Genomic DNA, 15,658 nt, shown 5'->3' on the forward strand with positions numbered 1-15,658 from the left:
TAAATAACCATACATACAAATTCACAAGGAAAACAGATGTTTTTGGACTGTGGCTGTGACTTGGAGAGAACCCGTGCATTCACAGAGAACATACGAGCTGCAGGCTGGGACTCCAACCTGAGGTGCTACCAACTGACCACTGTGCAGCCCAGTTAGATATTCTACATCATATCCGTCTGTCAGGAAGCTGGAACAATAAAGCCAATTTCTTCATTAACATTATGTGGAGGATTTTATTTCTTCTTCTGATAATTCTTTCACATTGCATTTTGTAAATATATGTCCAGTTTTAAGACATATCTAATATTTTCATCAGGATTTCCTTTGGGTTGGCTCATTCAGGAGATTCCTCAATTATCAACCATTGATAGCTTTGAAATGGACACCTGAATGTGTGTGTGAATGGGTGAATGTGTATAGATAAGGAGCTATAAATAAGGATCTATACGTATGCAAGGTAGTTACTATTTGCCTGACCACATTCGACTAGGTGATAATCTAGTTCAGACACATTAAACAGTTTTGTTACACAGAGATTTTATTCAAGGACTCCAAAAACCCACAATAAACAAAATCAGCTGGATTCAAAGAAGTAACAAATTATTTCTAATGTTTTTAAAATATGTATTCAGTAAGTATAGTATGGTTGTGTGTGTGTGTGTGTATCACATTTTGGGAGTCAGTGTGATAATTTTCAGTATGAACACCAAGTTGTTTAGATATGCTTAGTGCTATGCTAGCATATATTTTTAAGCATACTTTGTACATTTGTTTAATTTCTGTAATCCAATTAACAGATTTTACATCCATGTTATATGAAAAACAATACAAAAAAACAAAAACATGTACTTCTGACTTAAAAAATTCTGTATTTTATCTCAATCTTTAAACTTTACCTACAGGCATATATTTTTGGACTATACTGAACATTGATTTAAAATAATCCCTCCACCACATATTGAAGGTAATATATTATGAACATTTCTGAATGAGTGTGTTAAATTTTTTAATGTTTCCAGTGAATGTTTTCACTGATTTATTTCTCATCATAAACTATACTTGAGAAGCATTTTTGTATCTTAGTGCTGCTTTGGTTCCTTCATCCACTTTTCTCTTAATTTCCTCCAGTTTCTGGACTTTCCTTGTGTCTCCCTTTTCTTTTGTCTTCTCAATCAGGAGGTCCAAGTGGACATTAATGGACACTGAATCAACTTTGAGAGCAATCTGCTCCAGTCTGATGACATGTTGGTAGGCCTCATCCACAAGTTTGAATTTCTCTTCCAAAAGTTGCTGCATTTCCTTTTCATTGTTTTCCAGAAGATGTTTCTGGTTCTCAAACTTTGTTTTATTTTCACAGTCATGTTTCATCTTTGGCATTATCTTCTGAACTCTCCTTGTTTTGTTGACATATATCCACTTTTCTTTAACATGAACTGATGCAGGACACTTTTTGGAACAAACGGTGCAGCGGCCTCCTCTCATCACCTCACAGAACTCAGGGAGCCAGGTCTTGGTGCATCCATCTTTGTGACAGTTTTCCTTACAGACAGGACAGGTCACAGCTCCTTGATAGAAGATGAGCCACTTCTGTCCACCTTTGATAGGTTCTTTAGTAACATAGGGTTCGTCGACATGGATAGTGACCTCTTTTCCCTTCATCTCTTCTTCATGCATCTTCAGTCCTTCATGGATCTGTTTGATTTCTGTCTGCTTCTGTTCAGTCAGTCTGATTCTCTCCAGCAGGTTTTGGATGCAGGCTGTCAGTCTGATGCGTTCATTCATCACTTCAGTTGTTATTTTCAGCTTTTGAGGTGAACTATTTTCAACAAAGGCTGTAAACTCGCGCATTCCTTTCTCTGATATCCTATCAGCTACTTTACAGTACTCTGCTTCGTCTGTGCGGTCTTCATTCTGCTGGTTGTTGAACAAGAAATAAACTGGTTGATTGTTTTCATTTTTTGCACATCTGAGGTTTGCAGCTTCAATAGCCTGAAGGGGATTTTTAGGTGTTCTCCCATTTGAGTGAGTGATGAGAGCCACAATGTTTTTCTCCATGTCGTTTCCAAACAGAGACATCACCGAATCAAAGATGTACATCAATCTGTCACTTAGTCTGTTATCAGTTGCCTTCATCACCAGACCTACTGCATGAAGTATGTGAACACCGTTTTCTGTCTCAAACAATTTGCGCATCCTGTCAATGACTATGTCATCGTGCTTGATTCCTTTGGTGTTTCCATATCCAGGAGTATCAATGATGGTGATCGAATAGGGCAGAATTTTACCTTCAGAATTACAGATCTCATATATGATCACATCAGGTGTTTCACCTTCTTGTCTATCTATGATCTGAAACCAGACCCCATCCTCAAACTGAACTCCCATTACATGGTTGAAAATAACATTGACCAAAGAGGATTTTCCTGACCCTGTTTCACCAACAAGTAAGATGGTTTTATTAATCTGCTTAGTGTCTTTTGTACCAAAAGTCACTTTGGACAGAGCTCCAAACTTCTTTGTTTCTGTTTTCAGCTGATAGATGTTTGGATGTCCTGAGGAGATTAAGTCACTAGTGGAAATCAGTTTTGTCAGAGTGGGATTCTCGATCCTGCAAAAGAAAAAGCACAGACTTTCTCAAAGGACCTTTGACCTTTTGTACATGTTTCCTTAATGAACTAAATGTCTGAAGTTTAAACAATAAAACTACCTTACTTACGTTTCTGATATTGCAAAGTTGATTTAAAAGCAATTTAATCTAAAGGGAGGTATTATTGTGTACAGGGTTTGAGACAAAATCCAGCCTGTGAAAGTATTCTGCAGATTAGAATATAGCCACATTGACATTGTGTCAGAGCTCGATTAAACCAATTAATCCAGACCTCTGACGTTGCACTCTGCTTCCTTATTACTATAACTTCCCCTATTTTTACCACTTGTTTAACATCAAGCATATAGTTTTGTCTTGATCACATCCAAATTTCTGGTCAGCCTCAAACTTTATATCACTCTCCAGAAAGATATTTAATCTAACCTGGCCATTGCCTTCCTACTGACCCAATCAGCGAACAGAATTGCAGGTTGTGAACAATGACGTTGATTTTCTGCCACATTGTAGAATTGTACTGTGCATGTAGTTTTAGCAATGTTAGTGGAGGAAGTGAAGGCAGCCTTTCAGGCCATCTTGGACACACTTTTAAATATTGAATCAACATTACAAATACCTAGTTTGGATCAGCACTCATCTCTTTGCAATTAGTGTCAAACTGGGTAAAACTTCAACAGAGTCAACGTCTCCAGGAAGCAATAATTCCTCAGTAGCTGAGACCCTCTGAACAAAGTAATGCTTTGAAAAAAGAGGCTGGTTTTTACCAGGCTAAGCTTAACCATGAAGTTATTTATATATTGGTCTCAACCATTTATTTTGCTATTAAAATAGAGATTGTTCCAGATAATCTAAAAAAATATTATTTCTATTTTTTTCTCTTCTAGGATGTGAAAACAATTATTGTGGTTTAATGGCTCTTCTGCCCACATATGCACTATTGGGAGCATAATATCCAGCATATTATATGAGAAAAAGCTACAAAGAGAATTGAATATTTGATAATTTAAATCTTTATTATAACAATTTACTTTTTAATGTTTCTGCCTTGTTTTTTTTCTTCTGTTTGAATTTAATTGTTAATTCTGCATATTCTGGTAATATTTATTAATCTAAAGGGATGAAGAATGGAATTGGTTTATTTGTAATGAAAATCATATACAAGCTGACTACCTTCAGCTTACACCTTTTCAAACTAAACAACCCTTAAATTATTTATGTTTGACTTTATTTTGAATCTTATTGATTGGAGTTGGTGTTGATTTACTGGAACAACTATCATTTCATGTGTGTTTTAGATCGAATAGACTATATTAAATATTCTGTAAATATAGCATTTTCTTTGAAATAGTGTACCAGTAAGAAACAAATACAAACAATCGGGTACAGATTCCTTTATTCACAGTCAAAGAAAAATATTTTTCACAAATTCATCTTAAATATTCTCAGTTAACAAGCCAAAGCTGTCCGTAGTACAAACAAGAAAATTGAATACAATGTTTATAAATGGAAGCAAGCAATAAGTAATTCCAGACATTACCACTTTATGCGTTTCCTGCTGTGCTAAGAACAAAGATGTCATCACACAGCATAACCACTATTCTCTTCATAGATTTGGTTTTCATATTTTTATATGAAAGTGTTTTATTCACAAAATAAATATATGAAACAAGTACCTATGTCAATTAATTCAATCCCTTTCTGATTACCATGAGTCCCACACTTTTAAAAGCTTCATTTTTAAAAGCTTTCTAATAAGTTCTGAGCTGGTTCACCTGATCAGACCCAGTGTAGTACAAATACCTTTAGCAAGCTTGAAAGTTTAATAGTTTCAATGCAATCAACAGTTATCTACTTCTACAAATATATCTTCAACTTCATGTCTTTCAAGTTAATTTTTCTCTCATGGCCATTCTGCCAGTAGCACACAGAAAATTCTCATTTCAACAGGGTAGTCTGCACTACTTCTGCATCTGCAATCAGCTGGGTAGTATCTTTGTAGATGGTGTGCAGCATCCACTAACTGCATATGCAGTCTTTTTGCACTTGTAATTTAGCACTCTTTATTTGGCATCTATTAAGCCCAGATCCTTTAAAAGGTACCTGAGCTAATGTATCTGATGCCACATTGTGCTAATTATCAAGACTTAGCATACATTTGGATTGGCATAATGCTGGTTTCAGTGAACCCACATTGTTCACCTAACTAATTTGGGCATTTTTGACAAATAGATATAAATACAACAAATAATCCATTGTTAAAGCTTGGTCATTTATAGTGTTTGCTAATGCTTGTGGTTAAATGATTCTCATAAGTATCATTGTCACCAGTGACATTTTTTTATACATTTTAAAATAATCTTGATGTTTTTCACTTCAGATGAAAATTGACCAAATACAGCTACAGCAGCCTTCATGTTTATTTTGACCAGAGTTGTGTATTGATGTGCGAGGTGTCTTAGTGTTAATCTTATGTTCATTACTTTGTGTCTGTTACTTTACCCCACACATACTGCAGTGCTAACTTAGTTCCTTCATCCTGTCTGCTCTTCATCTCCTCTAGTTTCTGCACCTTCGCTCTATCTCCTTTTTCTTCCAGCTTCTCAATCAGAAAGTCCAAGTACAAAAATGTAGAAACTGAATTAACCTCCAGGGCGATCTGCTCCAGTCTGACAACATGTTTGAAGGCTTCATCAACAAGTTGGGACTTCTCTGTTGAAAGAGCCTTCATGTCCTTTTCCAGGTGTTTTAAAAGGCTTAACTTCTTCTCACAATCTGTCTTGTTCTTCATATACTTCTCTTCCATAGCTTTCAGAGTCCACTGAACTCTTCTGGTCTTGTTGACATATCTCCAAGCCTCTCTTACATGAGCCGATGCAGGACACTTCCCAGTGCAGACAGTGCAGCGGCCTTTTTTCATGACCTCACAGTGTTGTGGACTCGGAACAAGAGTACATCCAGGATAGTGACAGTTTTCCTCACAGACTGTGCAGCACATAGCTTTTTCAAAAAAACTAAGCCTCATCAACTTTTTACCTTTCGTAGGTTCCTTCACCTTGTAGACTTCTGTAATCTCTACAGTGAAGTTTTTATTCCTCCTCATCTCCTCTGAATGTTTCCTTATGGCTTCTAGGATTCTATTAATCTCCATCTGTTTCTGTTCAGTCAGCTGGATTCTGTCTTGAAGGTTTTGGAGAGAGGCTATCAGGCTGATGCGCTCATTCAAAACTTCAGCAGTGGTCATCAGTCTTTTAGGTCCAGTTTTTTCCAGGAATTCTGTGAGTGCTCTCATTCCTTTGTCTGAAATTTTGTCTGCCATTTGCAGGAATTCTGCATCTTCTTCTTCTGTTCGGTCTTCATTCTGACAGTTATCAAACAGGAAGTAAACAGGCTGGTTCTTTTCATTTTTGGCACATTTAATTTTTGTTTGTTCAAGGGCTTCAATGGCATTTCTGGGTCTCTGACCATCTGAGTGAGTGAGAAGAGCAACAATGTTGTCCTCTAGGTTTCTTCCAAAAAGAGACATCACTGAGTTCAGGACATATGATAGTCTGTCATTAACACGATTATCTGTAGCCTTCATCACCAAACCCACTGCGTGAATCTCATGAACTCCATCTTCTAATCGAAACAAGTCAAACAATCTGTGACTGACGATTGCATCCTTTTCAATCCCTCTGGTGTCTCCAAATCCAGGAGTATCGATGATGGTGAGGGAGAACGGCATAGTTTTACCTTCAAAACCAAAAATCTCGTACACGATCACATCTGATGTCTGACTGTCAGACTGACTCCTCCCGTCCTCCTCTACAATCTGAAACCAGATTTTATCCTCCCACTTAACTCCCATGGCGTAGTTCACCATAGTGTTGATCAGGGTTGATTTTCCAGCCCCTGTTTCGCCAACAAGCAAGATGGTTTTGTTCATCTTGCTGATGTTTTTTTTACCGAAGGTTACTTTTGTCAGAGGTCCAAGCTCCTCTTTTTTTAGCTTTAGCTGGTAGATAGCAGGATATCCTGGTTGGATCAGAAGACTTTTAGAGATGACCTCCTTGTATTTGGTGGAGAAATTCCTGTAGAAAAAATCCATAATTTACCCTTTGAAGATTTAAGATATGTAGATAATAGGCCCAAAATTATTCATACCCCTGGCGGATTTAGGTTTAATCTTTTAATTTGACCAACAGTTTTTTCTGAAAGGAAGTCATAATGTCCTGAAATGGTTAAGTCCTAGTCCTGACCTGAATATGGAGTAAGATAAAGTTTGGTGTGGCCTTCCATAATAAAGGACTTGAAACTCAACACAAAGATAAACCATCACAAGGAGCAAGATGCAGAGTTGCTCAACTGCTGGAGGAATGGTTTTACTACTGTAATGCCAATGATTTTCCCATATATTATTATGGATAATTTTTTCAATGCATTTCTTTCAGTGGAAGAAAAACAGAGAATTGTTTTCCAAAATGCACTTCTTTTCAACTGTTGTTTATAAGAACCCTGTCTCATTTTCTCTGAAAACAAAGTTCCTGGTTGAATGAAAATAATACTGAATCTTAATCTGCTAATGGTGTGAATGATTTTGGGCTGAATTGTAATCATAGAAATATTTATGGTTGGTGCAGATTTTGCTTTAGAGGACATTGAGTACCCTACATAAATGTGGCTCTTTTTCAGTTGAAACATATGTTACTTTTACATTTGCTGATTAACTTGATGCTAAATATACCAATTCAGTGGTTGACAAAGATTTTCTGCTATAAAATATTTTATAATTTATGGTTGTATTTGTAAAGTAGAAGCCATGAAAACACAGAACAGATGCCATTGATTAAGATTGGTATAGATCAGATTACTCTGTGAAAGTGACTCTTAAGAAAAACACTTTCCCACTTCTAAAAGTATTAACTGCATTTATGAGATCCACTGCCAGCATCAGTTCCTGTGCACTGGAAAGAGCTTTTTTTAACCTCGAGTTTCTTCTCGAGTACAGCAGTCTGTCAACAGCAGCACTGGCTGTATGAGGCAAAACACTCAGTGGCTGTGTCACACTTCAAGAGGCATATGCTTGTAGTTAATCTCAATCTTAACTATGAATAATTTCTGTTTCATATCACACTGGTGACAAGCAGAAGTAAAGATGATTCCTCTGATGGCATATTCTGTGCTGATGGTTTAATTTTGAAGCTTCATGGAGGTTTGGATATGATACTCTGTAGGACAGGGGTCTCTAACCCTTGTTCTCAAGATCTACGGTCCACCAAGTTTTAGATGCAACCCTACTCCAACATTCATGAATCAAATGAATTGCTCATCTCCAGGCCTTTCCTAATGTTGGTGGCATGCTGAAGAGGGGTTTCAATCATTTGATTCAACTGTTTTGCAGCAGGGATGCATCTAAAACCTGCAGGACTTTAGATCTTGAGGACTAGAGTTGGAGACATGTTATGAAGGATATAGGAGTTCTTCACCACTTTAGTATTAGAAAGTTTATTTTAGTAATAGAACTAGTTACACAAGTTTGATAAGAAAAGCTTCTTGTTCATTTGGTGAGCACATGTACACTTGTGTTGCACTCAAGTATGTATCAAAAAAGTCATAAAGATTTTACAACTTTTTCTGGGTGTAATTGGTTTCAGCTGTCACCGGTTACTTGGGTAGCTTGTTTAGTGTTAGCTAGAGCACAAACAAGAGCAAACTAAGATATCTGCTTGGAAAAGATCTTCAGATCAGGCACTGTGATGTCATAGACTGCAAGGAAATGGCACCAATGAGGACGCTTCATTAAAGCATGACAAAAGAATAATGATGCTCATGTCTTTGAGCAAAAGACAGTTCAGTCAAGTCTCTGGTCTTTGAACTGGTCTGTTTTTTCAAGTTTGTTTATAAAGTTGTTGATTTGAAACTATTTTATAGACGGTAATGTTACATTGCTATATTTTTTACTGCTATTGTCAGTTGGTTAGTAAAATCTGTAGATTCTTAAACATTATTGCACATCTGCGTTTCACAGCATACGGCTGTTTGACAAAGACGATTTGTCTTGGCCAATATAATAAAGATATTTTAAACAATGTCAGCTATGCATTAAGAGTGTCATTATTTATGGAATGACATTTCATGAAAACACTCAAAAATATCCATGAAGACTCCTGCACGTTTATGACAGCATCTTGTCAGTCTTATGCACATCGCTTCAAATAAAGTGTTACCAATTTGCCAAAGAAGAATGGGCTGGGATTCCTCAGGAGAGGCAGTAAAGACTTCATACAAACTACTATAAATGACAGCATGCTCTTACCCAGAAAAAAAGGATACACAATTGACTGTTAGCATCAGCAGAGTTGATAATTTTGACAAGCATCCAAAATAAAACTACGATGTTTGGAAAAGCGGTATTGAAAAGTCAATGACCTGCTTAAGAGCAAAACTTAACAGAAAAACTTAAAATTTCATGGAGGAGGGTAATAATCTCGGTTTAACTACACACACACACACACACACAGTCACACACACATATATTTTCTTTTATTCCAGTCAGTTAAATCCTGTAAACCATTTGAAATTAAACTCATCTGTTTGAAAAGTGCAATTTAAATAAATTTAGAAATTTACATTACAAAATACTAAAGTTTGAATTTTAACAAAATAAGCATTTGTTTTATGTGATACTTTGTGACTTCAACAAGTTTTAATTTGTGGAAAAATTCAAGAGCGCAGGTTTTGTTTGTGCCATCTTGTGGTGACAACGTGCAATTACACACAAAACAACTGAAATGAGCCTGGAGAGGATAGAAGGGGAGCTGTTTACATCTGCAGCTTGACTCAGGGCTGCAGTTTTTCACAGGTGCTCATGAACGTCCTGCACTTTATTATTAATGAGATCATCAAAGTGAACACCTTAATTACAGCTAAACTGAGACGCGGAGCCGCTGAGTGCAAAAGGAGATGGTCTGTCTTAATTTAGTAGCCAATTATTTGGGTCATGTGAAAACTTTCACAAGGTTTATTTATTCATGTTTTCATCTTTGTGCTTTTTGTTATCTTTGGTTAAAACATTCTGTGAACAATTTTTAACATCAGCTGAGAAATGTTTTCATGTTTTCCAAAGGATCTGTGCTTTGAAGAAGAGCTTCTGTCACAAAATCACTAAAGTTAATGTTCCACAGCAAATAGACATGTTAAAATATCTACTTGTGATTTTACATGACATCACTTTGATTTGGTTTCAGATGTTAAGAGGATTTAAGTGTTACTCACGATTTTTCCATTGTGAGGAAATTGTCCAAAGATCTTCACAACAGTGAAGTGGAAACACGACTTGGTGTCTAACAAGAAAAATCAAAAGCTGCTGTTCTCATTCATTTCTACTGTAATTGCAATATATTAGAGACATTTATTTACAGACATTAATAAAATAACATTTTGATACAAATGTGTGTTTATTAGTAAATACACGAGTTCTTTTATTATTAAACTCTCATTTGAAACTTTTAAATGGCAAATGATGATTAAAAAAGCCAAATAGTAGCCTCAAACTTTCCTAACTTTTCTGAACCTTGCTATTTGTGTGAATCTTCTGTTGTTTCTTATGCCACATAGCTAAACTAATCCTAATTAAAATGTGAGTTCAGCCTACCTGTGTGTAAATGACCCAGTGGCTCCTGGAGAAGGCAGATCTAAAATGAGTCAGTGTGCCGTGTTTTTATACAGCCAGGGGAGGAGAAAACACTGATCACATGGTTTCTGACAAACTCATCATGAAAGGAAATGTTTGGCTGAAGAGACCAACAACATTCCCTGAAGATAAAACACAACAAACAGCAACCAGACACGTAATGAAAGGACATAAAATAACAGAATAATAGACTTTTTAACTTGTTAATGAAGACAGACTTGGAGATTCATTTACATTTAATTACTCCTGATAATTCATTTAGAAGCACAACAGAAACATTTCTGTGTTATTAGCTTTTGTTTAAAATTTGTTTAATAAATTTTGAAAAGAATGTATATTATTTTAACTCTATTATTCACAGTTTACAGTAGACTTGAATACCAAAGATTAAGCGTAAGCCTGTTGAAAATCAAATGTTAATTCTTCTGGTAGTAAATTATTTGTCTTTTTGGGGCCTGAACCTCGCTCAGAATGCATAATAAGGATGTTAAAGCACATCAGTTGTGGTAAAGATGTACGTGGATTAAGGCTTAAAAAACACAAGTGCAAATGCAAGAGGTTAATCAAACAGGCCCCTAGGAGGCGCTGTTTTGCGGTTTACTTGAAACGATGCAACTCGTTGCTTCTATTATATAAGTTTCTGCATTTGAAATTTGTGTTACTTTTTCATTCACACCACATGGCAGCTTTCTAACCACTGACCATTGGTATTTTCAACTTTGACAAGCAAGAAAAAGGTACAGGACTTGTTTACAAACAAAACATCTTTGAGTCTGTTTGTCATCCATCTCTCAAGGAATACAGAAACTTTGTGAAACAAGATAATTGTTCTCAAAAATTCAAGGAGTTACTATATTCCCATGTGTTCCTTAATGTGTGTAATAAATCTAATACTTATAATAAGATAAAACTGCAAAGTTTTTCATTTTTCTACTAAAAGTTTGATTATGGGGCAATACGTGCATTGAAGTAAATTTGAACTGATTAAATAGTCTTTAAACCAGTGTTTTTCAACCACTGCTCCGCGGCACACTAGTGTACCGTGAGTGATCGTCAGGTGTGCCGTGGAAATTATCCAATTTCACCTCCCGTATTTTCCGGACTATAAGCTGCTACTTCTTTCCTACATTTTGAACATGCGGCTTTTCTGTGGATATTTCTTCAACCACCAGGGGGCTCTTTAGCAGGAAGTGAATCATTGGAAGTCAAAATTGGAAATCAAAGAAGAACGCCCTAATTTTCATTTAGAACAACCACATGCTAGCAGCAGGAACGACGGAGAAATGTTTTCAAACTCATGATGCAGCTTCTAAGTTGAGGAGTATCGATCTGACAGAACAGGAGGGAAATAAAGCCGCTGCACGTAAACTCGGCGTGAACAAAACGGATTAGGAGACGGAGAACTGCGTCCTTAATATATCCAGCAGTTATTAGGACGCAGCCCTCTGCTGCCCTCTGCTGGGTCCTTATGGGAAACCGAGAGCGGCAGAGATGCCAGCGGCCTTTAGGCCGGTGCGGCTGATATATGCAAGTTTCTGTAAGTTTCCAGGGGGGGGAAGGTTAAAAAAATGTGAAGGTACGGTTTATAGTATGGTGCGGTGATAGTCCGGAAAATACGGTAATTGGTCTTAAAAGATTTTTTGAAAACGAATTAATTATCTGCAAATAATGCCATCTTTGAGTGTCTCTGCTGTAGTAGTGACTAGCGGCGTAATCATGTAATTTTATTATCACTAGATGGCAGTAGGTACAGAGCATTTTACATTAAAACAAGAGAATTACTACATTCATGCATCACACCACAGTGTTGTGGCTGTTCAGGTGTTCAGGTGTATTTCTGAAGTGGACATGTTAAGTGCAATTTGAAATAAGAAATGTAAAATATAATAATACATTTTTGTGTTTATTTGATTCCTATTCAAGACACTTTGATAATAATGGCTGTAATATAGGCGGCTGCAGAGTATCTTTGTTTACATTTTTGGTTGGTGGTGTGGCTCGAGATTTTTTCAATTAAAACAATGTACCTTGGCTCAGAAAAGGTTGAAAAACACTGATTTAAACTACCATTAAAATAAATTGGGTGTATTGAAATTGTTCCAGTCTTTTCACTGTTAAGGTTTTGTAAGCCTTAAGATTAGCTGCTTCAAAAGGACTTGTCCTGATTTAAACTATACCTTCAATATGCTCATCCTGTGCTTAAAATTGTTTAAAAATGTTAAATAAAAGCCTATGAAGTTTATATTTTTTATACTACAGATCAGAGATATTTAGACTGAAAAGTTTAAGATGTAAACAATTCCTACAGCTTCTAGAAAGGCACTTTAAATGTTTTTTTTATCAGTAATAATCATTTTTACCCCTTTTAAGGGTTCCTTGGATCCCAAAAGTGCCTCTGACCTACCTACTCAAATCCACAGGTTTATAAAACCTTGGGATATTCTGAGTTTCCTACTTTCCCACAGCTTTGAAGGCCTTTTTTAGTGCTTTAAATTGTTGCTTGATTAATAAAATTCCTCAAGGCAAATTATCTGCCTCAAAGCCTCGTTAAAATATGTTTTATCATTTAGCTCACCGTGTTGCAGCCAGGTGATTATTTGTGTTGCGCAGCGCTCTCACTTCCACCTCTGAATTGTTGAGGAGTGCCAAGTGTTTGCAGTATAACATCCAATTTTCAAGTTTGGTCCAGGTAATATGGGGGTATTTCATTGAATTATGATAATGTCTGGGTTTTTATTGGTTTTTGGGGGACCAATGAGCATCCTTAAAATGACTGGAGCATTGAATGGAGTATGGGAGCCTTTCTCCTCCTGGAGCTTCTGCCTGGTGGCTGATGTTCAGAGCAAACAGCGGGGAAGAGCGCTGCAGATGTGTTTATACAGATACACTGAACACGGCAGGCAGCTGTGGTCTAGCTGATGCTTCATGTAAGTAGCTTTCCAGACAAACGGGAAAATAAAGGTAACATTGCACTGTTTGCAGACTGAATACAGCAGGGCTCTGGAGCGCGTCATGGCAGTACACAGCTGGTAGGTGAGTTTCTGTGTGATGAAGGAGCCAAACCCCATCGTTCACATGGAAATAAAAGCCATAAATGGCTGGAAAAAGTGAGAGTTCATGTATTAAATTGACTGAAGATGAAAAAATAAACTAAAAACTGGAGCATAGACAGTTTTACAAATGTCAGTGAGCCTGGCTCTACTAAATAATTTCAGATTTTTGCATAATTTGTCTTCAGGTTATTATCTATTATTGTTACAAGTTATTTTTCTAAACTACAGAAAGGTTATTATTAGGGCTGCTCAAATGAAAAATTGGGTCAATGATGATATCTGATAGTAATGCTGCTGTTTTGCCAGTATTTACCAATATTTGATATTCATTTTTTTTATTCGATTACTAGAGTAATTGTCTTGATAATCAATAGAATACTTGATTACTAAAATAATCTTTTACAACTTCTAACTCGCTGCTTGCACACCTGAATTCCCCCACTATAGGACAGTAAAGGATATTTCTGTTCAATACTGTTCTGGAGTGTTTTTGTTTGGTTCATAAAACCAAAACAAACTGTCTTCTGTTATTATTTCTGTCTCTGAAACATTTTCTTGAAGTCAAAGCAACATTTCTGGGAAGTCTGTCCAGCTTTTTAAAATGTTGCTCAGCAGGAAATGTCTACAGTCAAGAGAAAGAGAGACCAACATATTATTCCACCCATACACACCCTTGACTATTCAAATTAAGTCAAATATAACATATCCAGTACATGCTACCAACACCCTCTACTTAAACACCTGTACCTGCAAAGACAATTAAATCAGAGCATGCAAGGGAACTTTGATTGATTGATAAATAGATAATAGATGTGAAAAAAATGTATTTGGTTTTTAAAAAATGATTTTAAAGTGACTTCTGCACTTCTAGAAAGTGCAACGCTTCCAGAAGTGATCCACATTTCTGCGATCTCAAAGAGACTTGAAAGGCTCTTGACAGGTCTGCCTGTAGGACCATCTGCGATGAAGATACTTCCCTGGCTTTTGGTTGGAAAAGCCTCATCGAGGAGTGGAGAAGTCATCACAGCTGGTCTCCATGGGCAGACCTGTTGCTGAGAACCAACTGGAGCACCAGCTTTACGCCTGCCTGAGGAGAACGAGTTTTTTTCCATTAAGTTTGGATTTCTGGACACCGCTATGACATGATTTGTTTCAACACTACTAAAAACCATTCCTTTATCTGGGCTGCTATGGTAAATAACATTTCTGTTGCATGCCTACTTAATGTTTTTTTCTGATTATATATTGTGATGTTCTTATGTTGTTGCTACCATTTTAAGTCTGCGTCATGTTAGACTGTCTGGATCCAGAATAATTGAATTCAGCACCACTAGCATTCATTGGTTCCCTTCCTCACCAATCTCTTCTCCCTCTCAGCTTCCTTTTCTCTCCTTTTCTTGATTTCTCCACCCACTCATCCATTGTCTAGTCATACCAGTTCCAAGGCCACATTCCTTTGTCTGACTTAAAGGTCAGCCACAAGTGAATTTTTATGACTTTCTCTCAAAGTGGCAGGGAGGTCTGAGTCTGGACAATGATCTGACATCATCTCCATTTTTTCTTGTTCCTTCCTCATTTGGAGGAGTTCACGTATCTCCGGGTCTTGTTCACGAATGAGGTGAGGATGGAGAAAGTGTTTCGGTTTGATTGATAAAACAGAAGCAAGCTGACTTTTCTCTGTTGTTATTTCTGTCTCAGAAACATTTACAGAAAGTCAAAGCAACATTGCTTGGAAATCTGGTCAGCTTTTAAAAATGCTGCTCAGCAGGAAATGGATTTGGTTTTGTAAGTCCACAGAAAGAGAAACCGACATGTCAACACATGCTGTCAAACCTCCCTTCTCTCTATCCACGCAGGCATGTAAACTTTGATGATAGACTGAAAAGTAGACATGATAAAGAAAACATTTTTTCAAAAATGAAATCTTTACTGTAATCACAGCAATGAAACATTTTCTTCTAACTGCTTATGTGGCAGGTTCAAATCTGCCACATAAGCAGTTAGCATCCTGTTCATTGTGAGAGGAGCAAGAATTAACCTTTTTAATAAGCTCTTATTAAAAAGGTTATAATAGAATTTATGTAGTGTTAAAAACTGTATTTCATAATTATTTTATGATCATCGCATTTAACAAATAAGAACTACTAATTGTCTGAGTAAACAAAATTGCATGTGCTGTGCAATTAAATGCATATGCAAAAGGGTTCTTGCAGAGCATCAAAGCATAAAATGCTGCGATAATCTGGAAAAGTGCTTTGTACTGGTGAAGCTCAACTTCAGCATCGCTAGAGGACATTTTTAATCTGTCTTTTCTTAATTTTATTTTAT

The 15,658-nt window shown here is 36.6% G+C and overlaps 1 protein-coding gene across 2 annotated transcripts; it reads right to left on the reverse strand.

Moving 5' to 3' along the window:
* Nucleotides 1-318: 318 nt before the first annotated feature.
* LOC106905347 (uncharacterized) lies at nt 319-10,298 on the reverse strand. 2 transcript variants are annotated; one of them, XM_088011253.1, is made up of 4 exons: nt 10,239-10,298; nt 9,860-9,927; nt 5,110-6,675; nt 319-2,608 (listed from the first exon to the last, which is right to left on the reverse strand). In XM_088011253.1, the coding sequence occupies exons 2-4, from the start codon at nt 9,868-9,870 to the stop codon at nt 1,054-1,056; spliced, it is 3,132 nt and encodes a 1,043-aa protein (XP_087867379.1). In that variant the 5' UTR covers nt 9,871-9,927; nt 10,239-10,298; the 3' UTR covers nt 319-1,053. The 2 variants fall into 2 exon arrangements, with proteins under 2 accessions (XP_087867379.1, XP_014825623.2); XM_014970137.2 differs by lacking the exon at nt 5,110-6,675.
* Nucleotides 10,299-15,658: the final 5,360 nt, after the last annotated feature.

This window comes from Poecilia mexicana, unplaced genomic scaffold (genome assembly GCF_051168715.1).
Source record: "Poecilia mexicana isolate PSO_F unplaced genomic scaffold, ASM5116871v1 scaffold_12, whole genome shotgun sequence".
In the NCBI taxonomy this organism is placed as follows: domain Eukaryota; kingdom Metazoa; phylum Chordata; class Actinopteri; order Cyprinodontiformes; family Poeciliidae; genus Poecilia; species Poecilia mexicana.

Coding starts and splice junctions, on each gene's coding strand:
- LOC106905347 (XM_088011253.1), bottom strand. Junction 2,609..5,109: donor AAGTTAGCACTGCAGTATGT/GTGGGGTAAAGT, acceptor TTTCTTTTGCAG/GATCGAGAATCCCACTCTGA.